General features: G+C 38.5%; 1 protein-coding gene across 1 annotated transcript in view; it reads left to right on the forward strand.

Moving 5' to 3' along the window:
• The window catches only part of WDFY4 (WDFY family member 4), a 239,321-nt gene that overhangs the window by 192,343 nt on the left and 25,320 nt on the right, over positions 1 to 21,658 (forward strand). The window contains exons 47-50 of the mRNA XM_049790636.1: positions 11,380 to 11,422; positions 12,595 to 12,714; positions 14,858 to 14,975; positions 15,922 to 16,031. Of these exons, the coding sequence (XP_049646593.1) occupies positions 11,380 to 11,422; positions 12,595 to 12,714; positions 14,858 to 14,975; positions 15,922 to 16,031 (391 nt within the window). The remainder of the gene's footprint in view (positions 1 to 11,379; positions 11,423 to 12,594; positions 12,715 to 14,857; positions 14,976 to 15,921; positions 16,032 to 21,658) is intronic.

Consider the following 21,658-nt stretch of genomic DNA (forward strand, 5'->3'; position numbering starts at 1 on the left):
TTCCATAGTGACCAACAGAAAAAAGGGGTAAAAGCCATGTTTCCTTACAGGAACAGGACAAATATCTTCCTTCTTTAGCATTCAGACATATTAAGTGTCAGTCTAGTTCCTTTCAATTTGTCTTATTAAAAGTATTGGGACTTTTAACCAAGTATTTGAATTTAATAATAGCAGTTTTCACTGTGTATTTTTTAAACACTATAAAATTAGAATTAACATGATCTCATTAACAGCAATTATTAGTATTATTTTCTGTTATGATTTTGTATTAAATGCCTATATTGAGTTTCTAAAATCTACATTTTAGACAAATGCATGATTCTGAAACTGGTAACTTTTCTTGTTTTCAGTGTGGCACTATCATAAATTATTTTACAATACATTTTTTGGTTGAATTTTGGCAATCTTTTTCTTTTTCTTTGAACAAATTTTCCCCAAATTAGAAAATCTATAAACAAGGTTAAATAATATTACTATACAAATAATAACATTGTGAAAAAATTATAAAATCCATGTATGAAAATTAAAATATACCTTAAATTGAGCCAACAGATATTAGGAAATAGAATAATGATCAAATTAATAACTTTAAATTCACAATACATCTAACCAATAAATGGTTGGGGAAGTATAAAAAGACAAAATAAAAATTTTAATTAAAAATAAAATAAACAAAGATATAAACATAGATTTAGTTTAGACGATAAGTGGATTTAAATTAATTAGCAAATGAAGCTAAATAGAAAATTAAAAATTTAGTAGTAATCCTACTACCTAGTGTTTTTCTAATTAGAATGTTCATAACAAAACATACATAATATAAATATTAAAAATCATAAACTCAGAGAACAAAAATGAAAGCAATATTTTATGAAAGAAAATATAGAAGGTGATAAATACATCTTAAAATGTATTTATGTAAGATCTAAAAATCTTTTGGCTTCTGGAGGCAGCCTCATGTTGTATAATTTTGCAGACTTAATACAGTTACATCATGTTAATAACATGAATACGTGACTTTAACTTTGCATGTGATGATAACTTGCTAATGCTCAATTATTTTTCCTTTAAAACTTGCTTAGCTAATGTGTTGATAATAGTGTTAACTCTCATGATTTTGATGAAGCAAATTATTGTACCTTCACCACAACTATGTACCCAGATTCTCCATCATTGTCTTTATGTCCCTTCCTTTTTATCCTTTCACTTCCTCCCACTGTTTGGTAACCTCAGTTTTGCAATCATTCAATACTCTAATTCCCTTTTTTATCTATATACTACATATGAAAAAGATAATATGGTATTTGTTCTTTACCCTCATTTATTTCACATAATATAATACCCCCCAATTCCATCCAAATTTCAGTTAATTGCATGATTTAATCTATTTTAGCTATTTAGTACTCCAATGTGTATGTGTGTATATATATATATATACATACACATTGGAATACTAAATAGCTAAAATAGATTATGTACATATATATATGTACATATATAACACAGTTGTTTATCCATTCATATGTCATTGGACATTTGGGTTATTTCCATATTCTGGCTGTTATACTTATTGTTGCAGTAAAAATAGGTATGTATATGTCTCATTGAATTAATGATTTCTCTCTCCTTGGGAACAAATGTCAAGAAGCAGAATTACTACTATTCCATGTGCTAAGTCATATGGAAGTTCTATTAGTTTTTCCAGAAGTCCTTACATTGCTTTCCATAGAGGCTGAAGTAGATGATATTCCCACCAACAGTGGATTCCTTTAAGTTCCTTTTTGCCACAACTCAATCAAAGTGGTTGTTTCTAGTATTTTTTAAATATGTGTTCTCACAGGTATGAGATTCTTTCTCATTGTCATTTTGATTTATAGTTCCTTGAGTGAAGATGAATACTTTTTCATATCTCTATTGACCATCTCTTAGGGAAAGTGTTTATTAATCTCCTCTTCCCTATTTCTGATGGGATTATCTTGTTGTTCTTTGTGAGTGCTTTATATACCTTAGATATTAATCCTTTATCTCAAGTATTTTCTAGGAGGCTATCTTTATATTTTATTCCTAGTTTCTATGTCATATAAAAATCTTCATGATTTGATGAATCTCATTTGATTCTGCTATCTTTGCCAGTGGTGTCAAATCATTGAACACATCTCTAGAGTTCACATCCTGGAGAATTCTGATAATGTTTTTCTCAAGGTAGTTTATGGATTTGGGTCTAATAATTTAAAATTAAATTTAGCAAATAGACATAAGTTATTCTTTCTTTTTAGGAAGCTGTTCTCTAATATAGTCAGAAGTAAGATTTTGTTGTTGCTTTTATTCTTTTCCTTTTTAAATTTAATTTTTAATTTAAATCATTGTGATTTACAAAGTTATTCATGTTGGGTTTAGATGAATAATGATTTTGGACCAAACCTACCACCAGTGTCAACTTCCTTCTTGCAACCAATGTTCCCAGAGTCCATCCCATACCACCATGACCCTGCCCTAGTCTGCCATCATACAGGCACCTTTTAAAGTTTTGTTTGAGTCATGTATTGTTGACTCTGTAACTTAGATATTTAGTACTATCCTTTCTTAACACCACCAATTACAACTGAGAACTCTTGGTCCCTGTCCCGAGTAATTTTATATCTTTCTAATACTCCAGTCATTATTTTCTTCTCATCACTCTATTCTGGGGCCAAGAGTATTCTGGATAACTCCTGTTTAAGCCACTGCATTCATTCATAAATTTATTCTAAATACTACATCTAAGTAATATCATTCTCTATTTATCCATCCTTCTTCTGGCTTACATCATTTAATATAACATGCTCCAGTTCTATTCATGTTGCTGAGAATTGCATGATTGTATCATTCCTTACAGGACTCCTCAGCCTCATTGCCACTACTGGCCATCTCACAGCCACTTCACTATGATCAGATCGTGGAGCCCTTATGCCTCACTTAGTCTTGATTCTGCTGCCTTCCCTTGGTGCTAAAATCCACATCCTGTGAACTTGGCTTCACAGATGTGTCTTCACCACGCTCTACATCTCCCAGCCGCACTTGACCATGTCAGAACTACTCACTGCCAGACACTTATCTCAGGGATTATAGCCATAAAGCTGCCACCACCACTGCCATGCAATCTCCATAGGAGTTTGATTTTTTGATCTGGTGACTGGCCTCAACTTTCATGTTCAGGATTTCAGGGCCCTTTTGTCAGGCTCAGGGATTTCCAGAGTTTTACACTTGAGATCATACAGGGACAAGCTGCTCTTGGCATCTCCAGGCTCCTCCATGCTGTTATTGCTACAATCACTACTGCTGGTGCCATTTCTGCACCATTCACTATTTCTGTTTTCTGTTGTTCACCACTAAGAATAATTTGGTTATGCACTTTCTTTTTATAGGTAGTTGTTATTATTTTGAGGATGGTTCCTTCCACCCCTATTTTGCTGAGGCATTTAGTGATGAGTGGATGTTGCATCTTGTTAGATGTTTTCTCTGCATTGATTAAAATGATCATATAATTTTTACCTTTACTTTTATTGATATGATGTATGATGTTAATAGATTTGTATATATTGAATCACTGTTGCTTCCCCAGGATGAACCCACTTGATCATGATGTATAATTTTTTTGGTGTGCTGTTGGGTTCAGTTTACTAAGATTTTGTTGATGATTTTTGCATCAATATTCATCCATGACATTGGTCTCTAGTTCTCTTTCTTGGTAATATATTGGTCAGCTTTGGGAATTAGCATAATGTTAGCTTCTTAGAAGGTATAGGGATGATTCCTGACTCACCTATTTTGTAAAAGTTTAAGGATCAATGGCAGTCCTTATTCTCTGAATGCTTGATAATGCTCACCCATAAATCCATCTGGGTCTGGACTTTTATTTTTGGGGAGACCTTAATTATGGTTTCAATTTACTTTCTGCAAGTAGCCTATTTTAGGTTTCTTACTTTCTCCTCATTCAGTTTTAGGAGGTTATATGTTTCCAGAAATTCATCCATTTCTTCTAGCTTCTTTGGCTGAAAAGAGTAAAGTTGTTCATTTTAAGATCTCATGAAATCTTGAATTACTGGGGTTTCCATTGTAATGTTTCTACTTCCATTTCTGATCTGATTTATTTGGACATATTCTCTTTTTTTTTCTTGTGATTCTTGCCCATGGTATCTTTTTTATTTTTTCCAAAAAGAAAAACCTCCTGGTTTCGTTGTTTCTTTGTATTATTTTCTTGGTTTTCTATATCATTGATTTCTGCTCTGGTTTTTATTATTTATTTTCCTCTACTAGTGTTTGGATTCCTTTGTTGTTGGTTTTCCAGACATTTAAGTGTGCTTTTAGGTTGTCGATTTTATCTTTTTCTTCATTTCTTATGTAGGACTATGCTGTTAGGAGTTTCTCCCTTATTACTGCTTTTGCTTTGTTATGTATTTGGTAACTTGTTCCTTCATTATTATTAGCCTCAAGGAATTATTTTATTTCTTCTTTGATTCTCTATTTGATCCAGCTGTTATTAAACAGCATATTGTTATAGTTTTTCTAACAATTTTATTAATAATAGAGTTTCTCCACATCATTTTATGTTTAATTTCTATCTCTGTGGCTTTGTGGTCTGAGAGTAGGCTGGCATGATTATTCTGTTTGTGAATTTTTGCATATTAAACTTGTGTTCTAAAATGCTATCTACTCTAGGGGCTGGAGCAATGGCACAGTGGTAGGGTGTTTGCCTTGCATGCAGCTGACCCAGGATGGACCCAGCAACCCATGTGGTCCCTTGAACCTGGAGCGATTTCTGAGTGCAGAGCCAGGAGTAATCCCTGAGAGTCGCCGTGTGACCCCAAAACCAAAATAAAATAAAATACTACATACTCTAGAGTATGTTCCATGTGCACTAGAGAAGAATGTTTATTATGCTTTTTGAGAATTGAAGTCCCCATATAAATTCATTAGTCTCAAATCTTCTAGTTTCTCATTTAGGACTCCTATGTTCTTACTGAATCTTATTGAATCACCACTGGATCTTTCCAGTAATGAGAGTGGCATATTGAAATATCTTATCCTACTGCTATTACATTTCTATTTATGTGTTTTTCCTGTTTTTTGAGAAAAGCCTTAAATTTTTGCTGACCCAACATTTGTTGAATATATGATGATTAGAGTTAGTACTTCTAAGTCTATTGTTCCCCTGATTAAAAGGATTGTTCATCCTTATCTCTAATTATTTTCTTGAGGTTACATGCAATCTGCCCTGATATATGGTTGTCTTATCTTTTTTTGTTTTCCAGTGGCTTGCATATTGTTTTCCATTTTCTTTACTTTGAGTCTGTGTCTATCCTGAGATTTTAGATGTGTTTTTGTAAGCAACATATGGATAGGTTTTGTTTCCTGATCCACCTTTCCACTCTTTGCATTTTGATGAAAGAGTTTAGTTCATTAACATTCAAGGAAACTATTATAGAAATGATATATTGGTATGGCTTAATGCAGACACTAGTATATCAGAGCAGTTTTTGGATCAGGGGGCAGGCAGATATCTTAACTGGTGACTTTCTGACCCAGGAACTTAGAAAAGGGCAGGTGCACAGCTAAGAATCTAGACTCTCGGGGCCGGGAAGGTGGCGCTAGAGGTAAGGTGTCTGCCTTACAAGCGCTAGCGTAGGATGGACCGCGGTTCGATCCCCCGGTGTCCCATATGGTCCCCCCAAGCCAGGGGCGATTTCTGAGCTCATAGCCAAGAGTAACCCCTGAGCGTCAAACGGGTGTGGCCCAAAAACCAAAAAAAAAAAAAAAAAAAAAAAGAATCTAGACTCTCATGATGGTAGCATGGAGCATTCAGTTTCAGCTCCAGGAAGCTAGGTCCCAGCCAGAGCATGACACACCCAGGATCAGAGGGCAGACAGACATCAGAATGAGTAATTTATGACTGAGGGTATGGGAGAAGGGTAGTTGTACAGCTAAGGGTGTAGGGTCTCATGTTTATAGGCTGGATCTTCAGTTTTAGTTCCTGGAGCTCTTTTGCCATTTGGAGAAAAAGTTTGACTTCAGAGTGAGGTCTTCAGACCCCTACATTTGGTCTAGCAGTTTCTCTACATAGCCATACATGTTGAGTGTGCCTTTTCAGCATCAGACTTTGGCATACTCTTGCAAGCCATTTTAAGCTTCTTTACTATGTGTACTCATTATATATAGGCTTCCAATCATTTATCTGCAAAATGAGATAATGATTACTTTACTGGTCTTTATCAAAATTAGCAAACAAATTGTATGCATTTTGTAACACTTATGACTATTGTTCATTGTTATTATTATATATAGAATTAAACAAAATACTTTTCACATGTTAGAGATATGAAAAAGAGAAGATAGAACAGGAAAGGTCAATACTTTGTTTATATGGTGTGTGTGGGGTTCCCCTTTATTGAATATGTCTCCATGGAATTTTGTGGCCTATAATATAACATAGACTGACCTTGGTTTGCTTGGGAAGAAAGAAAAAAATTGTATTAATTAATTAATTAATTAATTAAAATTGTATTAATAGTATCAGTCCCTGGATCCTCATGAAACAACACTGCTTAGGCTACATATGGTCTCCTTAGCATCATTCTCAACATTTTCTGGAGCCTCACTCAGATGAAAAGGTAGGCTAGTCACTGCACCAAGGCAAGTCAAGGCAAGTAAACATGATATGCTTCCTGGTCCTAAACTATTGGTCCAGCTCATTAGAAAACACATGTTTCCAGTTTGCCAAGAATCTGAGTTTTCTTCACATTGTGTTTACTGACGCCTCTCAGCAGAGAAAACAAGGTTCTCAGTCATCTCTCTCATCATATTTTTATGGCTTCTTTGTAAGAAAACACAAAAGTCTTGAGAAGATGCTTCAGAATTTCATGTGTCCACTTTACCTCAAGAAGTTCATTTTTTTCTTTTTTTTATTTGGGGGGGGGATCATACCCAGCAGTGCACAGGGGTTATTCTTGTGCTCAGAAATCACTTCTGGCAGGCTCGGGGGCCCATATGGGATGCCGATTTTCGAACCACCATCCTTCTGCACGCAAGACAAATGCCATACCTCTATGCTATCTCTCCATCCCCCTTTTTTCTTTCTTTTTAATAATTTTTATTGAGACCAATATGAATTACAAGTCTTTTGCAGTTGTATTTAAGGTACCTAGTGACTGAATTAGGGCAATTCCCACCACTAGTGTTGACCTACCTCCACAATAGTTCCCAGCATGCCTTCCATACCTTCATCCTTAGCCCCCTAAACTACTAGTGTAATGGGTCCCTTTTGAGTATAGCTTGTTGTAGTTTGGGTCTCTTGATTCTATTGTCTTTGACATTAGTTTGGGTATTTAGGTTTGACCATTTTTTTGTTTCCACTCAATGTTCCTGAGACTGCTTGCCCCCTAGGTCCTATCTATTAAATTTCTCATTTTGTAGGAAGACATAGAAATATGAGGCAGAACAAGATGATTCATGTTTGATGGTTCTTTAAAAAAAATACAGGTTGGTGCCACTGTCTAGAAGGTATAAATATAAATAAAACTAAAAGAAAAATAAAGAAGAAAAAGTAGAAAAATGTAAATACAAATGAAAACATTTAAAAGCTAAAATTAAAATAAATAAATTTTAAAAGTGGGCAGGCAGATGTGGCAAGGTAGTTTGTTTGTTTGTTTTTGCTTAGGAAAGTAAATATTGGGTAAATTAGAAAGGAAATTCCATTGGCCTAAGAGATATAGGGTGACTCTATCCTTGAAGCATACTGTCATGAGATTGACTACAGGAAACATTCTGCTCAGTTGCAGCTGTCAAAGTCAGTCCTCTGTAATTAGAGAACTTGGCTTTTGCACAAATCTTTTTTTTTTTTTTTTTGGTTTTTCGGGCCACACCCGTTAGATGCTCAGGGGTTACTCCTGGCTACGCGCTCAGAAATTGCCCCTGGCTTGGGGGGACCATATGGGACGCCGGGGGATCGAACCGTGGTCCTTTCCTTGGCTAGCGCTTGCAAGGCAGACACCTTACCTCTAGCGCCACCTCGCCGGCCCCTTTTGCACAAATCTTGAGATGAAGCCTAGGATAGAGTCTTTCTTTATGGTCCCAAGAAAAGTTCTGCTCAGTCAGGGTTATTATAGTTAGTCTTCTGTAATTAGTGATCTTGGTTTTTGCACAGATCCTAGGATGGAGGGTCTTCTAATTTTATCTCACCATTAGGTGATGAGTTAGGGCAATCTGCCCTTAGAACAAGAGTATTGCTGTTTTCTTATCATCAGGGTGTCAGATGAACCTACCCTGGTTCAAGTTGGTGCCAGAGCTATATTAAGGCCTCCTTGGGGGAAGTTTAAAGAATATTAATTCTTTACTAGTATGTCAAAAGCTATTTTCTTGGCACTTATGGGGTAGTCCTAGCCTCCTAGTTCAGAGTAAGGAAACTAGAGACAACCAGATGGAATTCCTTCCTAAGCTGAGAGGATGCTAACTCGACAGATGAGTTCATTGGTTGAGATATTTTTGGAGGAATAGCCTAGCTCTAAAAGCACCTTATAAGTTTCTTTTCCAGCTGCTCAAAGAAAGAAGATAGTTTCTAGGTTATAATCTGGCCTATGGTAGGGTGATATGGCATATTTGTATTATCGCACAGTTATACTAAGACTGTATAGGAAAGTATTGGCAGCTCTAGGGAAGAGTTGGCATAGAAATTAGTCTTTGTTATGCCACTTTGTCCCTCCTGTGAGTAAAAGAAAGAGAAAGGGGGGGCTCATATTCTGGAATGCATCATCATTGGCAACAATGGTGTCCCTGAAGTAGCCTTTCCCTGACCCAAGCTCTCTCCCCCAGCATTCCTGCATGATCAGCCAGGTCTGAAGGGTTAAGTGTCAGCAGTTCAGAACTGTCAAGCAGTGAGTAGAGAATCTGAACTCATATTCTATTAATTCCAAAACTAGTTCTGTTTCCCATGCTTCTACCCATAAATGTCAGAAAGCACTGAAAAGCCAAGAGTCATCTCAACTGTCTTGTTAAACTTGGCTTTTATTGGAGAACGTAAGCAGCAGTATTCAGGGTTTACTCTTGGCTCTGTCATGAAGGTTCTCTACTGGCAGAACTTTTGTGACTGCATGTGGGTTGGGACTTAATCCTAGGTAGGTTGTGTGAAAAGTAAGTATAATACTTGCCGTAGTATTGCTCAGGCCTCATTTTGCTTATTCTTAAACATCATGTACTGTTGTAACAATGTGGCTTATAAGTTCATAAATAAATATATTGTCAGATACTTACAAATTTATATTGACCATTCTCAGAGGTTTTAGTTATATTTAGAGTTATAGGAGTTTTTTAAGTTTTTGTTTTGTTTTTGTTTCTAAAAGTAGAACTCACTTTTGGTTTGAAGTGCTGACATGGTTAGTAATGGTGATTTTTTTCTGATGGTGGCAAAATCTTAAGGATCTTCCATGGAGCTCATTTCTGATGGAATGTGGAACAGAAAGGTTAAGTGCCTTTATTTCTGCATACCATTCCACCTGGTGTCAATGTCACAAAAGATCAGAATAAAATTCTAGAATCTTTTCTAAAAGTCAAAGTTACTTAGCCCCTAATAGGCATATTTTGTTCTCCTTATACCTATTCTATTGTCAAACTTCCAAAATAAAGTAGTCAGGTTAGCATATTCTCATAGCCCTATTAATCTCATCATACATACTGTTTAAATTGGTGACCCCAACACTTCCCACATTGGTTTTGATATTTTATAGGCTCCAAAGCAGGATGGTTTTATGTACTGAACTAAGCAATAGAATTGCATCAGGAAAACTTGATCTTCACTCTTGAGCCTTTGCAAACTAAAGTTATAGATGCTACCATGCTTTAATTCTGATGTCTTGATTCCCTGAATAAAATGAACCAAATAAATTATTTACATATTGGCAGGAAGAGGTGAACTCAATCTGAGTGATACTTCCTGCTTATGGAAAACCTGCATAGAAATTACTAGAATGAGGTGGAATGGGGAGTTTAGGATGGACATAAGGCAGTGGTAATGTTGTGGGAAGATAAGAAAGACTTCCCTTTTGAGGAGACAAAGGAGGCTGTTTCTCATCTAAATAGAGTCTGGAAGGAGTCTGGTTATAGTAAAACAGAGAATACAAGGATGAGTGAATCTCAGGGTGGTTGACCTAGACTGAGATCAGAGGGTATGCCTGAAAAGAGGAAGTCTGTTTTGGTCTCATTTAGTATGGTCTGATTTGGGTTGGGTTGGGTTGGTGGAACATCTCCAGCAAAGATCTTGTCATGGTCATGAAAGGAGTGTCTCCAGGAGTGTGATGGGGAAAGAAAAGTTAGAAAAGAAACTAAAAGATATGTTGGAAGAGAAGGAACTACGTTTTACAAATTACTATTGAAATTTTAATCTATTTCTACCAGATGTGAATGCATACTATTTCTTTGATTTGATCTGCAGATCACATTGTACATAGTGTATTTGTAGAAGTTGAAACTGGTTACATCCTTTTTAGGAGGACTTTTACTCAATAGATAACAAAATTTAAAACACTTGTACATTTTAGTAGCACTGCTATCAGAAATTTATCTCAGGGACTCATTTACAACTGAATTCAGAGATTATGTCCATTGATGGTCATAGAAATATGATATGTGAGGACAAAGTCCATCACAGGTAACATCTTTATCTGTTCCCATCATCTATACCATGGAAGCCAGCTACTAGAAAGAAAAGCAGTAAGGGTGTTTCTGGGGAAACTGAGTGAAGAGACGCAGGGGAGACCTGCACAGATAATAGAAGCCCAAATGTGATAAATTAATAAAATTAATAAAAACCATAGGCTCTGTAAGCAGATAGGCAGGTATAAGTGTAAAACTTTTTGAAAGCCAGTAAAGGTGGTGATCTCCTAATTAGTTTAGAGACTCTTTTTAAATAGTTCATTACCTTTCAAACTATTCACATTTTAGCTCTATAGCAATATAAAACATTTATGTTGATTTGTTGTATTGTTGTACACCTATGATATATTTTTACCTGTTTTATATTCACTAGGTTTGAACAGGCCTAGATATGACTATGAGAAATATAGGTAGGGAGGCCCTCTTAGTCTTCTCTTACTTGTTTCTGGGTATTATCTATGGGCTGTTGTTAAAGTGGGTGTATATTGTGGCTCATAAGAATAAAAGTGATAGAAAGAATATAACATTAATAAGGCAGATTGGAGCAAGATGATTTGGGGCAGTGAAATCTGATCTATGCTATATGTGTTGGGAACTTGTGTGAATTTCCTGGGTGTCTCAGTCCCACAAAACATACCTCTCTTCCTGTTCATGCCTTGAAATATATGGTCATTAATGTTATTATTTTCTGTTTCACAGGAAAAACCCAGATTCTGATAGGACCATGTTGCAGAGGTGGCAGGTACATCAAGGGTCTCTGGACTTGAGAAAACCCTCTGGAGTACAAATCAGAAAGCAGAAGATCGATTGATAAGGAGGGACTTTTGTTTCTATCACTGCCCAAAATCTTCCCCAAAGAAAATATCTTAGTGGATTAGTGGCTAATGGCAATTTTTGAGGATTGAAAATCTGTGTGTGTGTGTGTGTGTGTGTGTGTGTGTGTGTGTGTGTGTAAATATCTACTGTGCATGCATGGGATCTAGCCATAATATATACAAATGCATATGCATGTATGAATGAACACAACTCAGGAGATGCACTGAAACTCACTTCTTTCCTTGGGAAACACACATGATTTCAACCTGGATAAGCTACCTAAGGGTTCTCACTACAAGGAAAGGAATCCCAAGAGGGCCAGTCCTTAGTGATTATCTGGCAATAAGGTAGCTTCGGGCCACTCTTGTCCAAAATATCCTGCAAAGAGTAGACCAAAGAAAGGTGAAAGGATGGTGTGGGACTGTTTGTTCACAAATTGGCTTGGAGACCTAAATACAATCTCCATCTCTGTGTGGGATTCTGCACCCTAGGCAAAGGGCAAAGCCTAGTCTATGGTGGGGGGAGAGAACAATATGGCTAAAATCCCATAGGAAACAGGTCTGACTGAAAAGTCTTCCCAGTTCATTCTAAAGAACTTGACAGTAAATTTACTCAACTCACTTGTGCTATTATTTTGATCACTTTCTGGTTCACACAAAAGAATTCTTTATTCTTTTTTATTTATTTATATTTGGGACATACCATCTTGGGGCATACCTAGTGGTGTGACCACCAGAGACTACTCTGGCTCTATACTTGAGGATTGTTTACAACAGTTCTCAGGGGAGCCTGTAGTGGTAGGTTCTGATCTGGTCTCCCACATGCAAAGCATATTTTGCATGTGCTTAACTTTTTGAGCTATCTCTTTAGCCCAGGTTTTGAACTGACATGCTGCCTCCTGAACTTTTTTTCCTCAATTACTATAAAATTATTGTGAATATATGAGTTGGCCAGGCTCATACCCAAGATGCACTAGGAGTAGCTGTAGCATGTGAGCCCTCCACAGCTAGGGTTTCTAGCAGAGTGTCAAAATGTATATCCCTGTAACCCTGAGGAAGATGTCCAGTGTATTGATATTCTCTTTGTCTTCTCTGGTAGAAAAGGGACATAAGTAACTTTGAGTACCTTATGTACCTTAACACCTTGGCTGGGAGGACCTACAATGACTACATGCAGTATCCCGTGTTTCCCTGGATCCTGGCTGACTACACCTCCCAGGTATGATTTTCCTGTAGTTGACATACAAGTACCCTGAGGCTTCCTGACACTAATAATCAGAGCACCCAACACTTAGAGCCTTCCATAACAAGGTTCAGTTCCCTTTGAGTCTCAGGGCTGCATTGTGCTTGGATCCTACATCTGGAGGGCAAGCAACTTTCTGATCTAGCCCAACCTATGGGGAGGCAGTTTCATGGTGGGAGGGTAAACAGGACTAGGATTATAACTGACATGTGTGCAGAGGGCTTCTGGTTTATAAACTATAAGACAAGTGAGAATATCTTCAGAGAAAACCCTGGTTGATTCAGTTAAGACGTCATTGGAATCAGTTCCCAGAATCCATATAAACAAGAAGAGAATCACTGGGAAGGAAAAAAGTAAATAGAAAGGGAGGGAGGTAAAGATGGAGGAAGGAGGAAGAGTGGGATAGAAAGGCAGAAATCAGTATTCTATCTCTGATCAGCTCTGGCCAGTCCTGTTGAGAGCTACTTTGATGACTCAACTTGGTAAAGGGAACATTAGTCTTTGGGGCCCCTCATTTCTCCACATGACATTGAATCCAGCTAAAATTTTCTCAGCCATCATAGATTATTACTTTCATTGATCTAATTATCAGAAGTCAAATGACTTCAATAATAAAATTTAGAAAAACTCAGCTCATATGCAGATAAGTGATAGTTCACCAGCCCCTTTGGTTCAGTCCCCAGTTTTGATTCATTACCTGTATTTGGAAATGGGAATATGGGTGACAGAGTGATAGCACAGTGGGTAGGGCATTTGCCTTGCATATGACCAAACTGGGTTTAAACCGCAGCATCCCATATGTCCCACTGAGTCCTCCAGAGAGTACTTCTCAGCAGAACCAGGACATAATCCCTGAGAATTGAGGGCTGTGGCCCCCAAATTAAAAAAGTATATGAAAAATAAAAAACAGTCTTAAAAAATTAGAGTATAGGTGGGAGTGGGGTGAGATGGAGGGAGATTTGGGACATTGGTGGTGGGGGGACACTGGTGAAGGGGGGTGTTTACATGACTGAAATCTAATCACAATCATATTTGTAATCAAGATGCTTAAATAAAGATATTATAAAAATTGTTCCTTAAAAATAAAAAAGAAATGGGAGTATACGTATATCCTAAAAATTCAATATCTTCTAGAGAATCAGGAGGTATGACTATGGTAAAGTCCCCCTTTGCCCTTGAAAGGCAGGTCTCCAAGTGTGTCAACATGCAGGGGGCTTTGCCCACCTTCATGCTGTCCTGACTTCTGCAGGTGACTTGTTGCCAATCAAAAGCAAGAGGGTTTAGATAGTCACCTGCTACAAACACCTGCATGCCTCAAAGTGTGTGTAGTTCTTCAGTTAATATGCAAACATATTTGTTCAAGAAAAATATCTCTGAGGACCCTTGCCCTGAAAACCTCTGCCTACCTCCATTGCCAAAGCAAGGAAGGGGGCCATGCTTCATGCTTTCAATGCCTTGGATCCTCCAATAAAAGAATGATATCCCGGGCCGGGCGGTGGCGCTCGAGGTAAGGTGCCTGCCTTACCTGCGCTAGCCTAGGAGACGGACCGCGGTTCGATCCCCCGGCGTCCCATATGGTCCCCCAAGCCAGGAGCGACTTCTGAGCGCATAGCCAGGAGTAACCCCTGAGCGTCACCGGGTGTGGCCCAAAAACCAAAAAAAAAAAAAAAAAAAAAAAGAATGATATCCCTCTCTCTTCCTTCCCAAACCAAGGACTCTCAACTTCCTAGAACATTCATTTGAATCAAAGCAAGGCCCTTGAATTATTGATGTCAACTACTCTGAGAGAGCAAGAGCCAAGAGCCTGGCAGAAAACAGAAATATCTTTGAAAGTTTCTTTTTGGTGGGGTGCTCTGATTTGGGTCAACTTGGAACAGGTCCAGTGTGAACTCAATCTTCCCCTCCTCTTATTCTCCATCTCTCCCCTATTAAGTCTTTGTGGATCACTGATTTCAGGGCCATAAAACCCCAGCATGCCTGCTAATCACTAGAGGGGGGTCAGACCAAATGACAATAAACCAATAAAGAGAACCATAAAACTAAAGAGCGTGGCTCTTGAAGCCCCCAGGGCACAAAAGGTTTGAGGGGAGTTAACTTGAGCTGCATATCTGCCTTCTAGACTCTGAACTTGACAAATCCCAAGACTTTCCGGGATCTTTCAAAGCCCATGGGGGCTCAGACCAAGGAAAGGAAACAGAAATTTATCCAGAGATTTAAAGAAGTTGAGAAGACTGAAGGTGGGTAGACCTGAGCTTATATTTATTTTTCAGAAATGCTGTTTGTCTGAACTCTGTGGAGTGATTGTCAGGAACTACAAAGTGATCTTTTATCCTACAAACTCATATTTGACAGAAGATTGTTCTAATCTATTTGTCTACACCCTGGTTACACATAAGACTCATGACAGTTTTTAAAAAAGCACTGACTAGGGCCTGTGAGGTGGCACTAGAGGTAAGGCGTCTGCCTTGCAAGTGCTAGCGGTTCGATCCCCCAGCATCCCATATGGTTCCCCCAAGCCAGGGGCAATTTCTGAGCGCTTAGCCAGGAGTAACCCCTGAGCATCAAACAGGTGTGGCCCAAAAAAAAAAAAAAAAGCACTGATTAGAGTTGGATCAGAGTGATAGTATCCCTGTATCTAGTATCTAGAAGTGCAGGTGTCAATCGTCTGAGTTTACCTGCACTGAAGTGAGAATAAGCTTAAGTGTGGAGCTGAGACTAAAAACTCAGATTCTCAGAGCTAATGTCTCCATACCCAGAAGCTAATAGTGGCAGAGATAAGTTCCAACATTTAGAATGTTTCGTTTGTCAGATACAGGCCAACTTGGACCATAATCAATGGCCTGTTCTGAAGAAAAATAAAATATAGGTTTAGCAGTTCTATGAAGATTGCAGCCTCTAAAGAGCCAAACCTTCAATGCACATCTCCTTTGCATTATAATTTTTGCCATGTTCATAGGTCACTTGTGTTCTTATCTTGTGTCTTTGTTAGCTCTATTCACTTCTTAATCTTAATGTATTTTTCAAAAGAAAAATTCATGTTTGTTTTTTTCCCTTGATACATTGAAATCATCACTTAGTGATTAGCATTCATCCATGACTCTTCAACCCTGAATGGGATCTGCATGTCTGCCACCTAGGCCAGCATAGCTGCAGAGCCATTATGAGCCTATGCTTTCTTTATAGGAGATATGACTGTCCAGTGCCATTATTGTACTCACTACTCCTCAGCCATCATTGTTGCCTCCTACCTGGTTCGAATGCCACCCTTCACCCAGGCCTTCTGCTCTTTACAGGTGAGCATATATATATGTATATATGTGTGTGTATACATACATATACATGAGTACACTTATGCACACACATATACACAGTTTTGACTCACACATTTACACATTCACAAAGCTATAGCTCAAATAGTCACTCTCCACACTCACACATAGCTGTGATTCACAATCATACTTATCCAACTGTGACTCACAGAGCCTTGGTTCATATTGTTACTCACACATACTTAAACTATCTCACCCAGTTAAGGCTCCATAAACATGTATCCACAACTTTACACACATATACTTCACATAGCCACAGTTCTATATATGCACACTCACAGCTAAGGCTCAACTCACTCACACTGAAACTATGGTTTTCAGTCCAAGAGCTGGGTTCAGGCGGGCTGCTGGAAGATGACTAGTATCTAATATGATGCTCGATTCTAATGATCATATAATTTTAGTATGATTCTTGCTGGAGGCTGCTCTAGGATTTTGGTTGCACTGTTAAGGCAGGATACTCTTTCATCTGCTCTTTTATCTACACATCTGTCTAATAGTCTTATAAAAAAAAGATTCTTAAGCATTAAGAAGTGAGAGATTTGAGAGAAAAAAATGACCTTAGCATAAGTAGGTTTTACTGCAAAAGGAAATGTCAACACTTGACAATGTTCTTGAGCATAGTAGATCAAACATTAGAAAAATATGCCCAAAGAAAGAAAAGTGAATAGTATCACCTATGATATCAAAATGCAGAGCACGGTTATGCAAACAGGTTGAAGATTTAAATGTGCTCTAGAACAGTGAAGGAAATAGCTAAAAGTTTCCACTCATAAGCTAAGAAGCCATCTTGTCAACTTGGGGATGCAGATTTCCCAAGTGAAAATATAAAATAGCCATGTAGGTTTGAATTTCAGACTCAATATACTAAAAATGTGCTTATCTGAAATTTAACCTTAGCTGGGCCACTGCTATTCAGTCTGTCAGTCCTAAGTAAACTACAAGTTAGTAAGTTTTAAGTTCTGGAAGTGTTTGAACACATGATAGGGAACACATGAGATGTCTAAGAAATTCTTTTGTTTCCACTCTTTTCCAATCCTGCCCCTGGGATTTGGAGGTTATCCCAGGGCATAACTTTTTCTTAGAGAGAGTCCTCAAGTAACTAGCCACAGTCAGCAGGCTCATCAAACTCCAAAGCAGATACCATCCCAATGGCCAAATTTGAGGGCCTGACCTGATCTTGATTTAGCAAGTCCTAGACATAAGAAGAAGCCTGAGGCAGTGAAAAACAGAGGAGTGAACATGTATGAACTGTTCTGACAACTCTGCTTCATCTGGGAAAAACACGAATGTCTCAAGTACTATATGTTTGGATATGATCTCACCAGCAAGGTCAGTCTACAGCCATTCTGATGACTGTAACTATATGAGATCAACAGCTACCTGAGTCAGCACTAAATCCAATTCCTGCATCCTGGACAGGAACAATTGAGGAGCAAGGTCAAGGTGCTTTCTCCATTAAAGAATACAAATCTTTCTGCCTCTTTTCTTGGCAAACATCTCTCCTTGACAGCATGATAGTCTAGACATTGTATAACACCACTTTCCCTGGAAATTCACTAAAAAAATAATAAGTGTGCTTCCCTTTGGCTTTTTGTTTTTTCAGACATACAGCATTTTAAGTTAAGTTTTGTTTGGAGAACAAATAGTCCTAGAGCTATGCCCCATGCCAGGAATTCCATCCAGATGTTGCTCATTAATCCACAAGAAATTATCATTGTTGATGAAGACGATGATGCATTCCATTACAGATTTCCATCCAGGGAATTTTGGAGGTTTTAAAAGTTTCCCTTGACCCTTCACTTGTATTCATTAAAGTCCCATGTCTACTTATTGCTAAAATTTTTCTCACGTGGAGTAGATTAAAATAGAAATAGCATCAGCTACCAGGTTTGCATCCCAGCTCAGCCATTTACTAGATACAAACTTCTGCAAGTTACTTTACCTATGGAAATGAGGGTAAATCATAAGTAAATGAGGATTAATCTCCACCCTGGAAATGAGGGTTAATCTCTATTTATTTAATCTCAATAGTGAGATTAAATGAGAAAATATGGGTAAAGTACCTCGCTGAGAGTTTGATGAAGCAAAGGTGATGATTGTTTCCTCTCCCCCATCCTACAATCAAATCTAATCTGAGTGAATTTGAACTTTCTCAGGTTTGTTCCCTTCTGATTTTAGCTAATTTAAGAAGGTTTGGACTGTGAGAACATTATAGGATGACACAAAACACATGGAAAAGGTATAGTGAGAACTCACAGGATATTGGGTTAATAAATGTTGAAGCAAGCCTCAACAAGTTTAAACTGAATTTAACCTTATTTTTCTCTTGTCGACCAGACCAACTTGATTTGAGATGGCCACTATGGGGAGCTTTCAGGTGACATAAAGGGGGTCAAATTCACTTATGTCATTTTTGTGGCCATATTAAGCCAGCCCACGGTGACTCCAGTTTTTCAGGGTTTAAAGTCTAGCTGTAGCATATTGGTTCTCCCACGATCATTTGGGCTCACACATATGTTTCTAAATTGATTTTACCTTTTAACTTTTAACCTATTTTTCTAGTAGATTATAACTGGTCCAAATGTTTAGAACTAATAGAACAACAAATAATCTTTTGCTCCCCTCATTCCCTCCCCATAGAATAAAGTATGGACTTTAGATCCCAAAAGGAGGGAGAAAAGAGGCTATCTCTGGGTGAAGTGAATCCATCTATGATTTTGGAATCAGAGGCTTTAGAGATTTCCTGATGCCAGGAAATCTTCCCAAAGGCAGACTCTTCCCTTCATTCCATCTGCCTCCAAAGGAACAGGGCTGTTTTTTCTCAAGAGATCCTGGCTTCACTCAGTTGGTGACAAGAAAAGGAGCTTCCCTGGGGCCAGAGAGATAACATGGAGGTAAGGCATTTGCCTTATATGAAGAAGAATGGCGAATCCCGGCATCCCATATAGTCCCCCGAGCCTGCCAGAAGCAATTTCTGAGTGTAGAGCCAGGAGTAACCCCTGAGCGCTGCCAGGTGTGACCCATAAACCGAAAAAAAAAAAAAAGTAAAGGAGCTTCCCAACATTTTCTTATGGCCTGAATTTTCCAGTTTGAGCAGAGTCAGGAATGGTGAAGAGGAGGAAAGGGGTAAATAGGTGCAGATCTGAGAAGTGGGGTCTTCAGGTGTCTGAAGAGCTGGAAAGTGAGAAATTTTGGGTTTCCAGGAGCAGATGGACAGAGAAGAATCCATGAAAATATGTGACTGTATTTTGTGTTTAACAGCCTTTCCTCTCACCTATAATTGTTAATCAAAAGGTAGAAGACATTTGGGGCCAGGGCAGGCTTGCCCAATGTCCCCCTCTTTGCTATCTTGGATCTTGAACTAACCTTATTCTGTCTCTAATACTCAGTTTCCTTATTGTTAAAATCCAGGTGGGTAGATCATATGATCACCCCTGAAGACTCTCTCCCAATATTTTCAGCCTCTAATACTCCTTGAGTACCTATCTACTATGTGCCTGGATAGTGCTAAATGTTTCTAATGTACTTTGGAGGAAGCAGTCAATACTCAGAGGTCATGAGGGTTATTCCTGGCACTGTGCTTCAGAGATGGCTCTTTGTGCCATCAATGCTGCCCATGCTTAGAAGATCATATATGATGCCAGAGATTTAATCAAGGTCTACTGCATATAGGCATGTGCCTTAACCTTTGTACTATCTCTGTGGCCTTTGATATACTAAATTTTTGAATCTATTTGATTGAGGCAAAATGCTTAACATAAAATTAAACCTTGCCACCTTTCAAACTCAAACTCTAGGCTATAAAGTAGCAGAACCCCCTTCCTTTCTTTCCCCAGTCCCAGGCAATATCTATTATCCTCTCTTTATCTCTATAAGGTCTTTGAGTTTTTTCAGGAATTTCCTATAAGGAAATTTCCCTCTCAAGACTGGCTTACTTAACTCAGCCTTATGTCCTCAAGATTTCCCACAATGCATTTGACAACAGCCTGACTTTTGTTTTTAGATCATACTCAGTGGTGCTCATACAGACCTTAACCCTGACTCCATGTTTGGGGATCATTTCTGGCAGGGTTTGGGGACCATATGAGGAGTCAAGGATTGAATCCTGATCAGCTGCATACAAGGCAAACCCCCTACCCTATACTATTTCTCCTTTGATAACTTGCTTTTTAAAGGCTGAATAATATTTATCTACCACCTTTTGTTTAACCACCTCTCTAGTAACACTCAATTGTTTTTTCTCACTGATTGCCATGAGCAATGCCACAGTGACACAGTCATGCTTTACCTGGACTTTTATCTCTCTATGTCCTCCCAAAGATGGGTGTAAATGCTACACTGAATTTCACTGTCCTGAATTTCTCAGAGATCACATCACTGACCTAAGGATAAGGAGATGATGGATTCCAGCACTAAGTATGTGGATCCTAAATCTCTCACTGGCAGTTAAAATGGGTATACAGAGGCTTCCAAGAGGAAACAGATGCTCCAAGAGAAAGTGACACATTTCATTTTCAGTTTCACAGCACTGAGAACCTGTATGACATCACACACATGAACTATGGTGGCTGCAATGTCAGTATGTGTGCTGTATACTGGATCCTATGTATACAATAGAGCCCACGAGGTCATTTCATGCAGCTATCTAATCTGTATACAAATACGTTTGGACCACAAAATGGCGAGGCAGCCATTATGTCCAATACGGCCCCATAAAAAAATGGCTTTGGTGCTCTTTGGGTACTTTCATATATCCTGGAGAGTGTATAGGTGAGCAGCTTGCTCCCATGTGCAGAGGGGCATTGCCATATGGCATGAGTGTAAAATCTGTTGTTCTCTTCCTGCCATTAAATCCTTATTTGTTTGTTCTGGTCCCAGCTCCTCCATTCTTGCACTCTTCATTTCTTTTATTGTCAAACCAGTTTCCTCCCAAATATGCATTGTTTTATCCCAATCTATATTTTCTCACCATTAATAGGATGTTGACAACAGGATGTTACTGTGTAATGTAACTGGAGTAGGTGACTTGAGCAGACACAAGTGAAGATACAGGTCACCAGGAAGCTGTTCTCTGTTATTCCCACTCCAGGGCAAGACTGCTAGACTACTGTCTGTAGAGTTGTGACTTCTCTCCCCAGATGCAAGAAATCATGAAAACCTTAACTTCCTGAAGTTTCTGTTCATAAGGCTTCATGCATTCTAGCAGCTGGGAGGCCCTGAGACTGGGGTGTGCAGTCCGTGGGTGGATGTAATGGTGAGGGGTGGGGTTGTCCAATCTGAGATCAAATACAGCCTGGGGTGGAGAAAGACAAAGTAGTCAAGCCCCCAGGAAGGGCACAGTGGCAGTGCCACCACCACTGCATCTAAGGCTGCATTTAATAAGAAACTCAAATAAAGTGCTGTGTTAATTAAGTCACAGCCTGTGTGAAGTCAGCTGTTTGCAGCAGCAGGGAAGGGTTTTCTGAACCACCTGAGGTGTGCTGGTTGGTTTTTGTATAAGACATATGCTAACTACAGAGAGAACTACAACAACTGCTAGAGATTTGTCCTGCAAGGCTCTGTCATCAGGGGCCCCAGCGGCTGTGGGG

The sequence above is a fragment of the Suncus etruscus genome, chromosome 17 (genome assembly GCF_024139225.1).
Source record: "Suncus etruscus isolate mSunEtr1 chromosome 17, mSunEtr1.pri.cur, whole genome shotgun sequence".
NCBI classification, from domain to species: Eukaryota; Metazoa; Chordata; class Mammalia; order Eulipotyphla; family Soricidae; genus Suncus; species Suncus etruscus.